Source organism: Eretmochelys imbricata, chromosome 8 (genome assembly GCF_965152235.1).
Source record: "Eretmochelys imbricata isolate rEreImb1 chromosome 8, rEreImb1.hap1, whole genome shotgun sequence".
NCBI lineage: Eukaryota > Metazoa > Chordata > Testudines > Cheloniidae > Eretmochelys > Eretmochelys imbricata.
In genome coordinates, this window is record NC_135579.1 from 75,824,156 (window position 1) to 75,844,295 (window position 20,140).

Consider the following 20,140-nt stretch of genomic DNA (forward strand, 5'->3'; position numbering starts at 1 on the left):
GCTCTGGGGTGGGGCCAGAAATGAGGAGTTCAGGGTGCAGGAGGGGGCTCTGGGCTGAGGCAGGGGGTTCAGGTGCGGGAGGGGGTGAGGGCTCTGGGCTGAAGGTGTGGGTTCCAGTATGCAGAAATGAGTGTTCAGGGTGCAGGAGAGGATTCTGGGCTGGGGCAGTGGGTTAGGGTGTGGGGAGTGAGGACTCCAGCTGGGGATGAGGGATTTGGGGTGCAGGAGGGGGCTGCATGCTGGGGATGAAGGGTTCGGAGGACAGGAGGGGAATAAGGACTGGGGCAGGGGGTTGGGGCGTTGTGGTGAGGGATCTGGCTGGAGGTGCAGGTTCTGGGGTGGGGGTAGGGATGAGGGGTTTGGGGTTCAGGAGGGTGCTCTGGGCTTGGACCGAGAGGTGGGAGCGGGATCAGGGCTTGGGGCATGGGAGGGGGTCAGGGGCGCAGGCTCTGGGTGGCACTTACCTCAAGCAGCTCCCCGAAGCAGCGGAATGCTCCTCCTCCGGCTCCTATTTGAAGGTGGAGTCAGGAGTCTCTGTGCACTTACTGCCTTGTCTGCGGGCGCAGCCCCTGGCCAATGGGAGCTGCAGAGCCAGTGCTTGGGGTGGGGGCAGCATGTGGAGCCCCCTGGCTGCCCCTACACGTAGGCGCCAAAGCGGCGCATACACATACACATTTTATTTGGTTAGAAAGCTTTCTCTGTTCTTTGCATGTATGTATATATACAACACAACTTTGTGCAGTGTTTTACAGTGTAATGAGAATTCATGTCTGATCTTGAGCAATGCTGAAACCTACAGCCACTGTCTTTGCATTGGATAATTTATTTTTTGAAAGACCAGATGCAAATCAAAAGTAAGTTTGTTGAATGATGTACTTTACTGGTTCTCAACCTTTTCCATATCTTGACCTCATGTTGCAACAGAGAAACGTTTTGGAATTTCCCCTTCCCCTCTAGCTGTAAATAAAAAAAAAAAAAAAGAGAGAGAGAAGGTGTGATGCTAATGAAGGTTGTTAGTCCCAAACTGGGAACACATAATATTCTGAAATATTGATTAAAGTACACTGAACAATGTTACTTTGTGCTTGTGTTTATACTGTATACAGTATGTACTTCTAAGACCTGGACTAACAGAAGTTTTGTCTTAAATTTACTATGACTTTTTTAAAAAAATGATTATTTATAGGGGAAGGAACAATCAATATGGTACTTATAATTAATAACGTTAACATACATTTGGTGGGAAATGGTTAAGGAATACTTTTATCTCATGTACCTTTGTTACAAGCAGATATTTAGAACATGAAGAGCCAAAAAATTGGTATCTTGCACCTGCTCCATCTGTTACTGGAATTCCAACCACTCAAGAGTTACAGAAGGATTTGGAAAAAAATAACTGTCTAGGTAAAATGTTTGATATTCATTTTTAATATGAAATACACTGGTGCTCATGTGAAGTATTATAGACATGTAATTTAGAAAAATAATAGTTTGGATTCTGAGGGATGAGCGTGCTCTTTTTGTTGTTCTGGTGGTGCAAAGGAAGTGAAAACCAGGCACGTCCTCTCTGCTGAGCATTCAGAGCCTTTACTTGAGGGGTTTCATGGTGGTTATGCACAGCCTCTGGTATAGAGGTGTGGAAGGTGGTGGTTTGGAGGAGAGCAGGGCATGACCAGACTCGGTTTACTTTGGATTGTGGTAAGGTGCCATGGGAAGGAGCTGTAAGAGTATGATGGCCCACACATCAGCCCAGAGTTCAAGAAATGCAAAGGTGAGGTGGTATAAAGCCACCTTTGCCCTTCCGCTCACCACGGACCCCCTCTGGTTATGCCTTCCCAACTGCCCCACTAAGGAGGCACAGCTTAGAATTTGACCTAAAGATTTACGACGAGTAATTATTTTGAATGAGTGTCCAGGGTCTCTACCAGGAGAAAATTTTCTCCTCAGATTCTGGTGTTATACGATCACAAAATAAACTTGTACAATTCTCAGCTGCTGTGACTGATAGGTTCTTTTTTTGTTTTGTTTTTGTTTTTGTTTTTTGAATTGTGGTGCTAAGGCCCATTTCTTCATATGCTTCTGTACATGAATAATCCTATTAAACTCAGTGGCACTACTCATTGAATAAAGTTACGTACATTTGCAAATGTTTGTGTTTAACAAGCTTAACTGGCCTTTGTATTTTTCACTTACAAACATATGACATTGACATTAATATAGGATGGCGACAATACTGGGCCAAATTCTGCTCTTCTTACTCATTAATTATACATATACCCCAAAATCTCAATGACTTCATTGGGAATTTTTAGTGTGCAGGGAATACGGGAGAGGGTTCATAGTCTTTAATCTTACTAACAATTTAAGGATTGCTCCATTGTGTCAAAACCCCTTAGTTTACTTCTGGCTGTTATGCAAGCATTGGAATAGAAGAAACAACCAACAAAGAAGTCCTTTAAAAGCAATACTGGCTAAGATCATAGGCTGAATTAGCCTCTGCGTAAGTTGGGGGATATGAAACTCCACAAGATCCCAATCCTGGCATTTCCTCCAAATTGTTTCGCAAGAAGGAACCGGTTGACAGAAGTGGATCTGTACTCCTGAGTCATTGGTGTGATCAGAATCTGTACATACCTTGGGATATCTAGTAAAAGCCAAGGCTGTCTGTGTGGAAGCCCTGTGCATGCACACTTGTTCCCTCCTGTGACTCACACCAGTCATATTACTAAATTACGGTTTGCAGATCTCCTGCAGTAGCCTGGCATCTTTCATATGTGTGTTCAGTTTTTTGCAGTGAGAAGGTAATGTCTGATTCCTCCAGAGCTGCAAGATTCTTATGTATGGGGCTTGAAAGGTCTTGGTGACCAGGGGAAATCTGTCTTCCACTTGCCATGTAGTTTTGAGTTTTCTACTCCATTTTGTTACCCTCTGTTTTATGTAGCAGAGGGTAGCAAGTAGCCCAATTTATGTCGGTTTTTGATACATCTGCATTGAAAGACAGTATATATAATAGGGTACCTAAAAGAAAATAGCACTGTCCATACGGACAATATATGTGAACTTGGTCCTATTTTATGCAGAGATTTAATGCACTGACTAAATATTATAGAGGGAATAATGTGTTGGCTTTTATAGATGAGACAGAGAGGCAGAAGTTTATACCACATTTTAAGAGGGCTGTTGAAGAACCAAATAGTAAATCATCAGTATCTGTCCATTTTGACATGACCTATAACAAGAAGTACTTAAGTTTAGGAGAGGGAGATAAGTCATTTGCAACATGAAAGTCTGGAATTGGTTTCTTCTTTTCCCTGTTCTGACCACAATAAAGATAAAAAATGAAATCAGGGCTTGTCAAGAACCTGGTAGAAATATTTCAGAAAATAAAATATTAATTAACTTTCAAAAAGATAGTGATGATGAAAGTACCAGCTCAACGTTCAAAAAAAGGTATGTGTTTCTAGTCAATTATCATAATTCATCAACTATCAGAATCATATTATTATTTTAGATACATTTGTCAAAGACTGAGTTTTTGATCCTTGAAATGAAAGTACTTAATAGAGCTCCAGGCACTAATGCTATTATTCTTTTGCATGTAATTAAAAACAGATATTTCCTCCTGGCAATATTTTAATACCTTAATTAAATTTGCCCTGAGCTCAACCCTTCTACAAGAAAGTTAAGCATGGAGTAGATTTTGTTATTTTAAGGAAATTACTGACTAACACAAACACCCCTAGATGAATGTAGCACTAACTTGTTTATAGCTGTATGAAATTGAAAGCCGATTGGAAGACTAGGAAAAACAGCCCTCCATGCAGCTTTATTGCTGCCTAAGAGGAGAGGTCATACATATAAACCATTCTTCTTTCATGTCCAGCTATTCCCAGTCCTCAGGTCTTTAAATTTCATTCTTTCATCTGTGCAGTAAGTCACAATCCAGCATTAGAATCCAGTATTTATTTTGCATGACAGGATAGATGGGTTTAATAGCCTGTCCATTGTGATTCAGTTCTTAAAAATCTGGCTAAAAAAGAGGACTACTTTCTAGGTAGACAAATTTCAGTTGGATCAAGCAAACTTAGACATGCTCATGAGAAGAAAAGATTTTGTTTCCTACTATTTGTATTGTCAAAAAAGTGTATTCTTTGAAAATATTAGGACAATTGTAATAAAATATATGAAATCTCTTATTAAGACTTTTGAAGCTTATTTAAAACAACTAATTATACATATGCAAATATAGATTACAAAGACAGTTCTGTGACGAAGGAAGTTGACATTTATTGTAATACAATTAAAAAATATAAAAGATGAAAAAAGTTATGGAAAAATAATCATAGTATGTAGATATCTCAATATTCAGATTTCGGTGTAAATGATGTTTTTTCCACTTCTTGAAGATGGAAAAGAAGTTAAAGTACAGTCATTTCCTGATGCTTCAAAGACTTTTGGCGTGGAAGGTAATTATAATTATTCTTTGTAATATTTCGGAAAAAATATTTACTACACTCTTGATGTGATATCTGTATTAATAATGTATATTCATGCTCTTAGATGAAGAGGAATTCAGGATATGTACAATAAATGTTAAAAATATTTGGGTAAGATGAAGTAATGAGCAGATGGTGAAGGTTATGTGTAGACCACCAAATCAGGAAGAAGGAATTAACTAGGTACTCCTAAACCACAAAAGTCACAAGGGCTTATAATAATGAGGGACTCTTATTTGTACTGTGACAATAGCATACTAGGTGCTTGACAGGCAAATATATGAAGACAAGGGGGTGGGATTTTAAAAAGCTCCTTAGTGTAGTCAGTGAAACTTTTGTTCTTAAGTCACTTAAGCACTTTTGAAAATCACCTGATGTCTTTGTCCCAAAGAGTTTGCAATCTTAAAGCCTGGTTCTTTGAGGTGGTAAATGCTTTAATCTTCCATTGAAATCAACAGGAATTGAATGGTGGCTGCTGAATAACTTGTGGACATGACTCAGTACCTCAGTGGATCAGGCTTTACAAAGAAAAAGAACAGTGAAAAGGAAGCAGGAGAAAGTAGTGTGACAAAGTATTTTGATAAAATAATAAAATGTGAGCCTTGTAGATTTTTATAATTTTTGTTGATTTTTTTTTAAAAATCAATAAACTAATATCTTTTTAAAATACTTTCAGTTTTAGATTTAGATTTCAGGGAAAGGACTGTGTCTTTCTCTGTGTGTGGACAGTGCCTGGCACACTGGTTGTTAGTAGAATACAAATCATAATTAAAAATTATATTGATAGTAGGTCTGTCAAGTGATAAAAAAAAAAATTAATCGCGATTAATTGCGCTGTTAAACAATAATGGAATACCATTTATTTAAATATTTGTGGCGGTTTTCTACATTTTCAAATATATTGATTTCAATTACAACACAAAATACAAAGTATACAATGTTTACTTTATTTTTATTACAAATATTTACACTGTAAAAAACAAAATAGTATTTTTCAATTCACCTAATATAAATACTGTAGTGTAGTCTCTTTATCGAGAAAGTTGGACTTACAAATGTAGAATTATGTATAAAAAATAAATGTAGGCTTTAAAGTTTTACATTGTTTTATTTTTGAATACAAGTCCACCTGAAAGTGAGAACAGGCATTTGTATGGCACTGTTGTAACCGGCATCTCAAGATATTTGTGTGCCAGATGCGCTAAAGATTCATATGTCCCTTCATGCTTCAACCACCAATTCAGAGGACATACATCCATGCTGATGACAGGTTCTGCTCAATAACAGTCCTGAGCAATGCGGACTGATGCGTGTTCATTTTCATCATCTGAGTCAGATGCCACCAGCAGAAGGTTGATTTTCTTTTTTGGTGATTTGGGTTCTGTAGTTTCTGCATCAGGGTGTTGCTCTTTTAAGACTTCTGAAAGCATGCTCCATACCTCATCCATCTCAGATTTTGGAAGGCACTTCAGATTCTTAAACCTTGGGTCCAGTGCGGAAGCTCTCTTTAGAAATCTCACATTGGTACCTTCTTTACGTTTTGTCAGATCTGCAGCGAAGGTGTTCTTAAAATGAACAGTGTGCTGAGTCATCATCCGAGACTACTATAACATGAAATATATGGCAGAATGCGGGTAAAACACAGCCGGAGACATATAGTTCTCCCCCAAGGAATTCAGTCATAAATGTAATTAACGCATTATTTTTTTAACGAGCGTCATCAGCATGGAAGCATGTCCTCTGGAATGGTGGCCGAAGCATGAAGGGGCATACAAATGTTTATCATAACTGGCATGTAAATACCTTGCAATGCCATCTACAAAAGTCCCATGCAAATGCCTCTTCTCACTTTCTAGTAACTTTGTAAATAAGAAGTGGACAGCATTATCTCCTGTAAATGTAAACAAAGTTGTTTGTTTAATGATAGTCCTGCTTCTTGTTCAGCCAAAGTGGACTTGTAGGCTCTAAAGCAGGGATTCTCAAACTGGGGGGTCCTGACCCCTCAGGGGGTCGTGAGATTATTACAGGGGGCTGCAAGCTGTCAGTCCCCACATAAGCTGAGGATCCATCTGTCAGCCCTGCAGAGGGCTGACTGAGCCCTTCAGAGCTTGGTGGCCAGAGAACAGCGACTGCTGGCTGGGCACCCAGCTTTGAAGGCAGTGCCACCCACAGCAGCAGTGCAGAAGTAAGGGTGGCATGGTATGGGGGGGCCATCACAGCCTGAAATATTTTCAAAGGGTGTCCCATCAAAAAAAGTTCGAGAACCCCTCCTCTAAAGTTTTGCATTGTTTTGTTTTTGGGTGAAGTTATGTAACAAAAAAAAATCTACATTTGTAAGGTGAAATCTTTGTCGTGAAAATGCAATACAGTACTTGTATGCGGTGAACTGAAAAATACCATTGATTTTGTTTACAAATATTTGCACTATAAAAGCGATAAAAATAATACCAAGTGAGCAGTGTACACTTTGTATTGTGTTGTAATTGAAATTAATATATTTGAAAATGTAGAAAAACATCCAAAAATATTTAATAAATTTCAATTGGTAGTCTATTGTTTAACAGTGTGATTAAAACTATGATTAATTGCGAATAATTTTTTTAATTGTGATTACTTTTTTTGAGTTAATCGTGTGAGTTAACTGTGATTAATCGACAGCCCTAATAGATAGTTAATAGAGAATCATAAGCCTTTCTTGAAAAGTAGGATTTAAAGAGGTACTTGGAGAAGATGTTGGAAGTATGAATGGCAGTTATAGGTAAAGGGGACTTCATGGAAGAAGATGGACAGGCAAGAATAGTTGAAGGAAATAATGGGGATATTGGCTATCTAATTTGGTTAGAATTTGGTTGGATCTGAGTTACTACAGAGAATTCTTTCCTGGGTGTCTGGCTGGTGAGTCTTGCCCACATGCTCAGGGTTTAGCTGATCACCATATTTGGGGTCAGGAAGGAATTTTTCCTCCAGGGCAGATTGGCAGAGGCCCTGGGGAATTTTCACTTTTCTCTGCAGCGTGGGGCAGGGGTCACTTGCTGGAGGATTCTCTGCACCTTGAAGTCTTTAATCCACGATTTGAGGACTTCAGTAGCTCAGACATAGGTCAGGGGTTTGTTACAGGAGTGGTTAGATGAGATTCTGTGGCCTGCGTTGTGCAGGAGGTCAGACTAGATGATCATAATGGTCCCTTCTGACCTTAAAGTCTATGATTCTATGATTCTAAGTGAGGAAAAGGGTAGACCGAAAGGTGATGTTAGTAGCTGGGTCAGTAGGAGACAGTAGACAAGCAGGTAAAAACTAAGCTATGCAGGACCTTGAAGTAAAGAAAAAACTTTAGGGTCTGTCTTCATTACAAGCCTAACCATGCATGGCTATCTGACATTATTAGGGGTTTCTATGTTCTAATATTTATTTTTGTTTGGTTTGCCAACTTCAAAAAAGGGCTAAGAAGAAATATATGAAGAGTCAGTTTGAATCAGAAATACTGATTCTGCTATAATGGAAAAACAACATAATATAGTACATCAGTGTTAAATCTAATGCTATTTGTAGAAACATTGACTTGCAAAATTCACACTTCACTGGGGCAAAATATAAATGTTTCAGTTATTGTATGTATTTATTGTATAAGTCTTTTGAAAATAGCAGATGGATGTAGACTCCTTTCCTGACTGCAAGAGACTTCAAAAATTTCACCGGATGCTTCTGTATTTTGTGGTCCCTTATTACAGGCTCTTCCTTTTGTTTAGTACCTACATTTTTAATCTTAGTACTGATACAAATGCATGTTCACATGATAGGATGGCATAATACATTTTAATGTACGGCTCTGTTTTGTAGTAATTTGTGTGGCTCATAAGCCCTTTCTACACCTTGGTGCTATGAAGGAAAGTATAACTTAAAGACAATGTGGTCTTAATCCTGTAGCCTTTCTATGTACGTAACCCCCATTGAAATTACGGAGCGTTCTTCATGGAAGAATAAAGGATTGGGTTGGTGCGTAAGGGCCCATGAACAGGGACACTTGTGGAAAAAAGATACAGAATAGTTGAAAGCTTCAGAAGGGCATAATACTCAAGACATAGTAAAAAGTTAAATCCTTATGTAAAGGAAACCTAGGAAAATAAATAAATGACCCATTGTGGTTGCATCAGGGAAATTTTTAAAGGCTTGTAAATTAAAAGGAAATCACATAAAACTGTACAAAAGAAATAACAGAGTTCAATATAATGTGATAGGAATGATAAATTCACTAAGCAAAGACACAAAATGAGCTATAATCAATAAAGGATGTTAAGGGGAATGCATATTCAAGTACCCCTTACAGTAACAAGTGACTGACAACTACTGCTAAACCCTCCATGACAGGTTTGTGACCTTCCCATTACCCACAAGCTGTGGAAACCTGTACAGATCCCTCCTAGTGACAAGCCCATGACCTCTTCTCCCCCCCCCCCCCCCCCCGCAGCTGTCAAATACTCCCTTATCATCCTGTGCCCAATTACAAGCCTGCAACTCTTCAAAGGATGTATATACAAGATTTAGGAAAATAATTTTTAAAGGTTATTGGTAGAAATCAGTGTCAGTTTTTATAAATTTGGTTTTGTTTCGTTAGGAACTGTAGAAAAAGATTTGGGGTTTTTGAAGGCTGTTACAGAAATCCGTATCCTTTTACTTACTGTTACTGGCTTACAAGTTTTATGTTTTAAATGTATTTTACGGTATTACTTTTGATTCCCAACAAAATCTGGGAATCAAAGGGTAAAATATTCTTTATGCTTGGTACCTCTAAAACATAGTGAAAATAGGACAATGGGATGATAATTAATCATTCATTGCCTGAGTAATTTATTCTTAGATCATGTACTCATACTTGTTTATAAAAGTGATACATTTAAAATATCAATATAAAATACAGGTACTTACCTAATTCAAATATAAAACTTCAAATAAAGCTGAAGCAAATTAGCATATAGATGTGTTTCACTTTTGCCATTTTTGGTTCTTTAATATTTGTTTTCTAATCTTCTGACACACTCCTAGGCTAAACATTTTCAAAAATGGGTGCCTAAAATTAGGCTTCTCAAATCCATATTTAGGCAACTAAGTGACCAGACTTCAAAAGCACTGAGGTGTCAGTGGATCTAATAAGTGAAAGCTCCTGGATGCTGAGCTCTTTTACAGGCAGGTTGTTACATAACCTTAGGTATCCATTTTTTAAATTCTTGGCCCTTATTTTCCTAAACACTCAATCAGCATTACATAGTCTTCTTTATTTGGTCTTTGATTACTCTTACATATTGATTGATGTTTCCTTTTCTTGTTTGGTGTTTTCCTTCAACTAGTTCTCAATAAAAACAATATTGAAACAACTAAACCTGTTTTTGTTTGAAAATATACAATAACAATAACAGAACTGTATATACTAATCAGAGCTGAGCAAAAGTATTTAAAAGTTCTGTTAGTTTTAAGAGACTGTATTTGAACCCCACATATGTATTTTTTTAATTGGACAGTACCTATGCGTTCTTGCACTTTTGCCCCCTTTTGGCTTTTCTGGGCACCTCCCCTCTTTTTTGTGTGTGTGTGTGCATTTGTGTTTTGTGGAGAAAAGTAAAGAAGCATAAAGCTACATATACAGAATAAAGAAAACAGCATGACATTCATTTATGTTATGTATTTTAAAAAAATAAATGTGAGGTAGAGGTTTTGAAACCTTGTTTTTAAAAAACGTTAATCAGTTTAATGCTTTTGAATCTGAAATGTGTTCTCTCTCTCTCTCTCTTCCCAGAGCAGGCATGGACAGGCAGTGAATACTCTACTTCACCCTGCTATACATGTTTTGTGGAGTAAAAGAGAGTTTCAGTCTTTCTTCAAAGGGACCACCTCTAAGGATTATTCTGTTTTCCTTTTAGTTCTTAGTCTCTGCCAATACATTCCTAAAAGTTACTGATGTGGGGGTTTTGTAAAGTGGACTCCTGTCCACAAAGATTTGAACTGAAACCATCAAATCATTTGAGTTACATTTTGGAAACTGCTTGACATGTTTGTAACAGTGGAAATTCTTTATTTAGGTTTTAATAAAGCAGCTATTATTTTCAGTTAAAAGAAAAGAAAGATATGTTTTACGTTCTTAACTGAATGGTTTGAATATGATCTTAAGCTGCTCAGTTTAGAAATATTTTCAAGGAATTCCCATATTTTAACTACATACAGTCCAAGGCTTTGGATGATGTAAGTAAAGAATATTTCTTAATTATGTCTGCAGATAGTATTTAATATATTAAATGTTAAATAAATTGAAGTACCATTTTGTTATTTACAAGTGTTACTAGATTAATTGTTAGTGAGGTACAGAGTATTGCAGCAGTACACATTTCAGGAGCAGGTAAGCAGAATAGTAATGCAGCTCATCTAGAAAAAGGTCCAGGATTAAATTTCTTTATCCATTTTGAGTATAATATTCTTGTAAATTGTGATTTCCAGAGTAGTTTCACATGTGGACTCATAAGAATGTTTTTTCCCAGAACAAATATCAAATTTTGAAATTAAAATTTGGGAAGTCGATAACACAGTTATGTCTCAGGGAAGACCGCCATTTAGAATATACTTTCTTATCCTACATCTAGGGTTCTTCATCATTTAGGGAGTCTTGAGGATTTTCCAATTTTTCCTTGCTTTTATTCTCCAAACCTCAAGACCCTAAATTGAAACAACTCATAGAATATAAGGGTTGGAAGGGACCTCAGGAGGTCATCTAGTCCAACCCCCTGCTCAAAGCAGGACCAATCCCCAACTAAATCATCCCAGCCAGGGCTTTCCAGCAGAGGAAGACACTATAACAGGTTTTGCAGTCTTGTGGTTAAAATGAGCAGAGGGGTTTGCATTGGAGATTTAGGTCCCAATTCAGTGAGCATTTTAAGCATATGCTGTAAGATGGACTGGAGTCTTAAGGGATAGCCATGCAGAACTCATATCCATTAGTTAAAATTTTCTTCAGAGCAGCTGATAAGATTGTTTTGCCTCTGCAGAGACTAATCTTACATTTAAACTCGCTGCATGTGAACCTTTAAAATCATGGGGATTGGTATTCTTTTTACATTTGCAATCTCTTTCCCCTGTTTTTTTCCTCCTGTTGAAGTGCATGTCTATTTTATCCATACCAGTTAGATGGCCTGTTGCTCAGTAAGAAACCCTTGTTAATTAATACTGAGTCTAATGAGTACCTACAAGATATATTACACAATTTTTTTCTTATAACTTTCATGAAAATCAGCCTTGCTTGTGGCCATACTCTGCCATTATTCTGCATACAGTACTCCCATCGAATTGAAATCAGTGGAAGATTGCATAAAAACCATTAGTTCTTCTTTGAGTGCTGTCTCTGGGTGCTCCACTTAAGGTGTCGGTGCATCCTGGTGCTGTTGACTGGAGATTTTTGGTCACAGTGTTCTGTCAGGATGTGTGTGCAGAGAAGCTGTCTCGCAGCGCCATTGGAGTCTTGTCTAACATGCACAGCCCAACCCCTTCAGTTCCTTCTCAACCGTCCTCAGCTGAAGACTTGGGGCAGTGTGTCAACTTCTTCCCCTGTAGATAGAAAAAAGAGAAAAACTAGTTAGATACCTTAGATAAGTTAGTTTATAGTTCATAATAGTTAGTTCAAAAAAATTTTTTCTTCTTGCCTTGCTCCTTTTCAGAGCAATTTCTGAAGCATGCCTCGTTCCCCCAGGCTTTAAAAGATGCGGCTCCTGCAGCGAAGCGATGTTGAGGTCGAACAGACGCTCGCTGTGTGTGAGATGTCTTGGTGAATTGCACATACCCCAAAAGTGCATTCGCTGCAACAACCTGAAGATGAGAGCAACTGGGACCTTCGCCTAAAGATGATCTTAATGGAGAAATCATGACTACCAAGCCCAGAAATGGGCCACCAAAAGCCCCGCTCTAAAGGCTTTCTGACCAGGTCAGAACTGACAGAGCATGGCTCGATCCTTTAAAGAAAAGAGGTAGCGAGTGTCAACCTCTCTGCAGAGGGAACCACATAAAAAGGAATGGTCCTCTGCGAGATTGTTACCTTTGGTGCCGATCACCAGCTTGAGTCAATCACCTCTCGAGTCAGCACCTCCTCCATGGCACCAACTATGTCAGCACGGAAATCGGCACCAGTACCGATCATGCTGCCACTTCCGGCACTGACAACGAACTCGGGACCACCAACTTCATTGGCACCACCACTTCTGGCAGCACCAGCTGATATAACCACAATGGGACCACCGGTACCGGCAAAGGTGAGCCACAAGGCGCTTGCACACTATTCAGCTCCTACAAAAGTCACATCATTGGAACCCTCGGCACCACCACCATCGCTAAGTTTCCTGTAAGCCGCACGGCTGCACAGCAGCCTATTAAGCGCCGCGTAGGCGCTCAGGGAACTCGCCCGCCCGGGACCTGCCATGGCCAGGGGAGGGGTGTCCTTCCTCCAGCCCCAGAGCTGCCACAGCCGGGGGACAGGAGCCCTTCCCCCAGCCCGAACCCAACCTGGGCCTGCCGCAGTTGGGGGAGGGGCACCTATTCTGTAGCCCAGCCCCGGAACTGCCGCGGTGGGGAGAGGTGCCTTCCCCCCTCCCCCCAGCCCAGGTGCTCCTGTGGGGAGAGAGAGCTGGAGGGAGTCCTCTCTCCCTGCTGTAGCCCCAGGGCAGCCTGCACCCCAAACCCCTCATCCCCAGTCCCACCCCAGAGCCCACACAGCCCTGCACCCTAACCCTCTTCCCCAGCCCTGAGCCCCTTCCCACACTCTGAACCCCTCGGCCCCACCCCCACCACATGAATTTTGTTATGTGCACCAGTATGGAAGTGGTGTGTCACACATCAGCTCCATATTGGTGCACATAACAAAATTCATTCTGCACATGTGTGGGAAAAATTAGAGGGAACACTGCTCCATCAGCACCAAAGCAATTCCTCACACAGAGGGATATCTCGATATCTTTGGTACCCCTATCACCAGTTCTTCTCGGCCCCAACAGATCTCCCCCATGAAGCATCACTACACAGGCCGCATCTCCCATGGCACCGTCGGCACCAAGTGACAGGGTAGATGAGATCAGGAGAAAGGGGTCTTCTCACCACAGCACTCCTCTCCTACTCACCGCAGACCAATTGGAGGGGAACACTTATGGTGGCTTTTGACCCTCAACAGCCCACTCACCCATGGTATGGACAACCCTGGATGTGTTCCCCATGCAGTGGCTGCCATGGGACCAGTGGGCAGCATATAGAACCCACTATGCCAGAACCTCACTGCTACCCAAAGGCGAACTTAGATCTCCTCCACTATCCCCAGTGATTGCAACATCCATTGCCCCAGAGGATATAGCAGAGGAACTCGAGGAAGAAACAGGTAAAGAAAATGTATCGCCAACTCACAGCTCTTCATTTCCTGATGAGGCTGTTATGCCACCTCCACCTACAATGGTGGATGATTTTAAACAGTTTCAAGAACTGTTTAAGAGAATTGCGCTGAGCCAGGACATACCCATTGGAAGAAGTCTAAGAAAATCAGCATAAATTGCTTGACGTTTTGCAAACCTCGTCGTCAAAAATTGCACTTCCAGTAAATGACGCCATTCTGGAACCTGCCGAAACGGTGTGGCAGATGCCAGCCACCATCCTGCCTGAATGTAAAAGGGCCAATTGAAAATATGTGCCAGCCAAAGGAATGGACTTCCTCTTTTCCCATTTGCGCCAAACTCACTGGTAGTTGACGCAGCAAACCATTGATCCAAACAGCCTCACTCTAAATTCTCACCTCTCAATAAGGACCATAAAAGACTGGACCTCTTAGGAAGGAAGGTCTACACATTGTCCACTTTGCAATTTACGGTCACTAACTACAGCGCCCTCCTGGCAAAGTATGACCACAACAACTATGGGAAGCTGTTCGAGTTCACAAATGATCCTCCCAAGGACAAACAAACACAATTCAAGACCCTACTAACTGAAGGATAATTGGTGTCCATGACTGCCTTACAGGCTTCCCTGGACATTGCTGATACGACAGTGTGTACCACAGCCACAGCAATTGTAATGTGCAGAGCCCCTTGGCTCCTGTCTTCTGGCATCCCAGAAGAACTGCAGCTCAAGGTGGAAGACCTCTACTTTGGCAAAGAAAAACTATTCTCCTCTAAGATTGATGAGGTGCTACACTTCATGAAAGACTCGTGCAGTACTCTGTAGGCTGGGCTTTTATATACCGCTTGCTAAAAGAAAGCAGCCTTGCTAAAAGTTACCAACCTTATCACCATTTTAGGGACACACCATTTAATTGTCAGAATCCCAGACCTTATGAAACCAACAGATAGAGAAACAGACCACAACGTCAACCATCACAACCCTAACCAGTGGTGTCGCAACCACCGCCTTATAAACAGCAGTTTTGAATTGTTGGTCAAGGGTCTGAATGACCTCAAGACAGCGCCACTTTGCCCATTTGGCCATTGGCTGAGATCTTTTTAGCAATTATGGAAGTCCACCACGAAGGACCGTTGGGTCCTAGAGATCATAAAATTGGGCTCTGCCATCCCCTTTATTTCTTGCCTACCTACCCAACCTCTTTCCTGTCCCTCTTCAGGGACCCTTCTCATGAGCACCTCTTAAGACAGGAATTAAATCATCTACTGCAACTAGGTGCTGTGGAACCAGGACCTATGCAATACAAGGGAAGGGCTTCTATTCCCAGTATTTTTTGACCCAAAAGGAAAAACTCTGCAAGTTAATCTGTTCCCAGAAATTCAAGATGGTCACATTAGGCACAATAATTCCAGAGCTGGAACAGGGGGACTGGTTTTCATCCCTCAACCTACAAGACACACATTTCCCCATTACCGTACACTCAGCACACAGACAATTCCTCTGCTTTACAGTAGGCCATGAGCACTACTAATACAGCGTGCTCCCATTCATCCTGTCCACTGCTCCAAATCCCTTGTGGTCATCGCTGTGCACCTGCATAAGCAAGGGATCATGTTTTTCCTTTTTCTAGACAACTGCCTCCTATAAGGCCCCACTCCGATAGCGCTGACAGAAATCACCCAATGGACTACTGCCCTCTTCCAAACACTAGGGCTGCAATTAAATATACAAAAATCGACATTGTTGTGCATGCAATAGCTAGACTTAATTGGAGAACACCTTGATTCAGCTCAAACTAGAGCGTCTCTACTACAGAACAGATTTCTGTAGATAAAAAAAATCTCATAGAGATAGTTTAGACTGCTCCACGAATCACATCAAGAAGCTGTCCACAGCTGCTAGGAAATATGGCAGCCACCACATTCGTGGTAAAGCATGCCAGACTACACATGCGCTGTCTCCAAGGCTGTCTGAGTTCAATATACAAACCCATCAAACACAGCCTGAACAAGACCTTAACACTACCTCCCAGAGTCCTAGAATCCCCTCAGTGGTGGACAAAGCAGGAGAATCTCTGCTCAGGGATCCCCTTTTATCAAGAACCTCCCTCAATAATTATCACAACAGACATCTCACTGATAGCTTGGGGTGCACACCTGGATCGTCCTACAATCAAAGGCAGATGGTCAGCAGTGGAGATACATCTCCATATCAACTTACTAGAACTGAGAGCAGTACGGAACAGCAGCCTCCATTTCCTTCAGCTCATAAAGAAGATGACAGTACGGGTAATACATGCAATATTGCATGTATGTTCTACATCAGTCGACAAAGGGAGAGTGCAATTCCATTCCCTCTGTACTGAAGCCATAAAACTATGCAACTGGTGCATTCATCACCACAGTGGCATCTCAGCCTCCTACCTTCCCAGATGTCAAAATAGCACAGCGGACACTCTAAGCAGACAGTTCTCCCAAGAGCACAAATGGGAAATAAATCCCAAACTCCTGCAACATATATTCCAGTGAAGGGGTTTTTCCACCATCATCCTATTTGCAACATCACCAAATCACAAATGTTCACTGTTCTGTTTGAGAGCGGGATTAGGCCCTTGATCCTTAGAGGATGCCTTCCTCAAATGGAACACAGTGCTCCTATATACGTTCCCACCAATTCCACTAATTCCCAGAGTCCTACACAATATTCAGAACGACAATACCAAAATCCTACTGATAGCCCCGATGTGGACCAGACAGTCCTGGTATAGTTACCTGATGCGCATGACAGTTTGTGCTACATGAACTCTCCTGTTGAGATCTGATCTCCTCTCACATGCCAACGGTGAAATCATCCAAACCGAGAATCTCCATCTGAAAGCGTCACTCTTTCATGGTTCCAGCAACACGAATTATATTGTTCGGAGCAAGTCCAACACATGGTATTGAACAGCAGACATACATCCACACGGAATACTTACCTACAAAAATGGAAAATATTTTCCATATGGAGTCAGAACAAACAATTCACTTCCACCACTACACCACTATCACTAGTGCTAGAATCTCTCTTAGAGCTAAAGAACTCCGGACTGTCCACAAACTCTAAAGTACATCTCGCAGCGATCACCACTTCCCATCATGAAATCAATTGGATTCTTGGTATTTGCTCACCCGACCACCAAGGAGTTTCTCACTGGCATACAGAATCTCTACTTAGAAGAATGCCAACCCATGCCCACTTGGGATTCAAACCTAGTTCTCAAAGGCCTAACTAGACCACCCTTTGAACCGCTGGCCACTTGTTCCTTGCAGTATTTGTCAATGAAGGTGGAATTCTTTGAGGGAGGCTATCACCTCCGCAAGATGAGTAAGTGAGTTAGGTGTACTAATGGCCAATCCACCATATGCTGTCTTCTTTAAAGACAACATCACGTTGCGACCTCACCCAAATTCCTCCCCAAAATAGCATCATCCTTCCATATCAACCAATCTATTAATCTCCCCACATTCTATCCCAGAACACACGGAAGCACGTAGGAGGCCATGTTACACACTCTAGACCAGGGATAGGCAAACTATGGCCCGCGGCGGATCCGGCCCACGACCTGCACCACGTGGCTCAGCCGCGCTCTAGGCAGGGTGCTTGGTTGGGGGCTGGACGTGGCTCGGCCCCGCTCTGGCTCGGGGGCCGCACCATGCGGCTCGGGGGCCGCACCATGCGGCTCGGCCCCGCTCTGGCTCGGGGGCCGCACCATGCGGCTCGGCCCCGCTCTGGCTCGGGGGCCGCACCATGCGGCTCGGCCCCGCTCTGGCTCGGGGGCCGCACCATGCGGCTCGGCCCCGCTCTGGCTCGGGGGCCGCACCATGCGGCTCGGCCCCGCTCTGGTTCGTACGCCTTCCAATGGGAGCTGTGGGGCGGTGCCTGTGGATGGGGCAGCGTGCAGAGCTGCCTTGCTGCTTCTCCACATAAGAGCCAGAGAAGGGACATGCCACTGCTTCTGGGAGCAACTCAAGGTAAGTACCACTCAGAGCCTGCACCCTCTGAGCCTCTCCCCAGGCCCCAACCCTCTGCCCCAGCCCTGATCCCCCTCCCACTCTCCAAACCCCTCGATCCCAGCCTGGAGCACCCTCGTGCACCCCAAACCTCTCATCTCCAGCTCCACCCCAGAGCCCACACCCCCAGATGGAACCTGCATCCCTTCCCGCACCCCTGCCCCAGCCCTGATCCTCCTCCCGCCCTCCAAACCCCTTGGTCCCTGCCTAGAGCACCCTCCTACACCCCAAACCTCTCATCTCCAGCCCCACCCCAGAGCCTGCACCCCAACCCCAATTTTTTGAGCATTCATGGCCCACCATAAAATTTCTATTCCCCGATGTGGCTCTCGGGCCAAAAAGTTTGCCCAACCCTGCTCTAGATATTCGAGCAATAGCATTTTACCTGGATAGAACAAAGTCTTTCCTCAAATCTGTGAGGCTCTTCATCTCGACAACAGAATGATCTGAGGGCTCAGCTATATCTGTGCAAAGACTATCTAAGTGGATCTCAAGCTGCATTTGCTTATGTTATCAAACAAATAAGGGAGCCACCAAAGGAGATCAGATCCCATTCTACTTGCTCCATGACAGCATCCATAGCTTTCCTGAACAACGTACCAATCGCAGATATCTGCAAAGCTGCTACATGGGCCTCCGAACATACATTCTTTAAACACTACGCAATTACACAAGACTCCAGAGCTGATGTCATACTAGGCCTAATGGTCCTTTCCTCTAATATGCATGTAACTCCAAAGTCCCACCAACCATAGGAGTCACTGCTCTACAAACACCTGAAGTGGAACACTCACAGGGACAGCACTTGAAGAAGAAGAGAAGGTTACTCAACTTGTGCAGGTTTCAGAGTAACAGCCGTGTTAGTCTGTATTCGCAAAAAGAAAAGGAGTACTTGTGGCACCTTAGAGACTAACCAATTTATTTGAGCATGAGCTTTCGTGAGCTACAGCTCACTTCGTCGGATGCATACCGTGGAAACTGCAGCAGACTTTATATATACACACAGAGAATATGAAACAATATCTCCTCCCACCCCACTGTCCTGCTGGTAATAGCTTATCTAAAGTAATCTTCAGGTTAGGCCATTTCCAGCACAAATCCAGGTTTTCTCACCCTCCACCCCCCCACACAAATTCACTCTCCTGCTGGTGATAGCCCATCCAAAGTGACATCACCAGCAGGAGAGTGAATTTGTGTGGGGGGGTGGAGGGTGAGAAAACCTGGATTTGTGCTGGAAATGGCCTAACCTGATGATTACTTTAGATAAGCTATTACCAGCAGGACAGTGGGGTGGGAGGAGGTATTGTTTCATATTCTCTGTGTGTATATATAAAGTCTGCTGCAGTTTCCACGGTATGCATCCGATGAAGTGAGCTGTAGCTAACGAAAGCTCATGCTCAAATAAATTGGTTAGTCTCTAAGGTGCCACAAGTACTCCTTTTCAACTTGTGCAGTAATTGAGGTTCTTCGAGATGTGTCCCCCTGTGGGTGCTCCACTACCCATCCTCCTCCCCTGTACTTTGGAGTCCTATACAAGGACTCTGTGGTAGAGAAGGAACTGAAGGGATTGGGCTGTGCACATGCTGGACGAGACTCCAGTGGCCGCAAGACAGCTTCTGCACATGCACATCCGGACCAAACACTGCTACCGAAAAATCTCCGGTCAACAGCGCTAGGACACACTGACACCTGAAGTGGAACGCTCACAGGGACACACATCTCCAAGAACCTCAGTTACTGCTCAAGGTGAATAACCCTCTCTCTTTATGATTTTAAGTAGTTCATGAATTTGGCTTAGTACTTTTAATCATGAAATGATTTAATTACAAAATAATACAGTTCATTTAGCCTCATATATCATAATAGTCACTGCAATTAGCTGTATATTATAGAAATATTATGTTGAACTACAGAATATAGTTACTTATTTTTTATCAACTGGCCGAGCTTGTAAGGCCTGATTCATCTTGTTGACATTTTTCTGATTTGGATGTAATTTGATAACTCCTGAACATTTTATCTGATCAATTCTAAATTTTCAGGGCATATCATAGGCATCCATGGGCAGAACCCTCTTAATTTTGGTGACTGTCAGAAAACTAGAAGCGGAAAATGGGGGACACACAATGCTCCTGGCATCCGATTAGCGATTTTTGATTAGCTAGCACCTTCTACTATCTCTCTAAT

The 20,140-nt window shown here is 42.3% G+C and overlaps 1 protein-coding gene across 1 annotated transcript in view; it reads left to right on the top strand.

Moving 5' to 3' along the window:
* Positions 1–767: 767 nt before the first annotated feature.
* The window catches only part of HFM1 (helicase for meiosis 1), a 108,534-nt gene continuing 89,161 nt past the window's right edge, over positions 768–20,140 (top strand). The window contains exons 1-5 of the mRNA XM_077824684.1: positions 768–854; positions 1,292–1,404; positions 4,407–4,466; positions 9,109–9,156; positions 10,657–10,727. Of these exons, the coding sequence (XP_077680810.1) occupies positions 784–854; positions 1,292–1,404; positions 4,407–4,466; positions 9,109–9,156; positions 10,657–10,727 (363 nt within the window). The 5' untranslated portion in view covers positions 768–783. The remainder of the gene's footprint in view (positions 855–1,291; positions 1,405–4,406; positions 4,467–9,108; positions 9,157–10,656; positions 10,728–20,140) is intronic.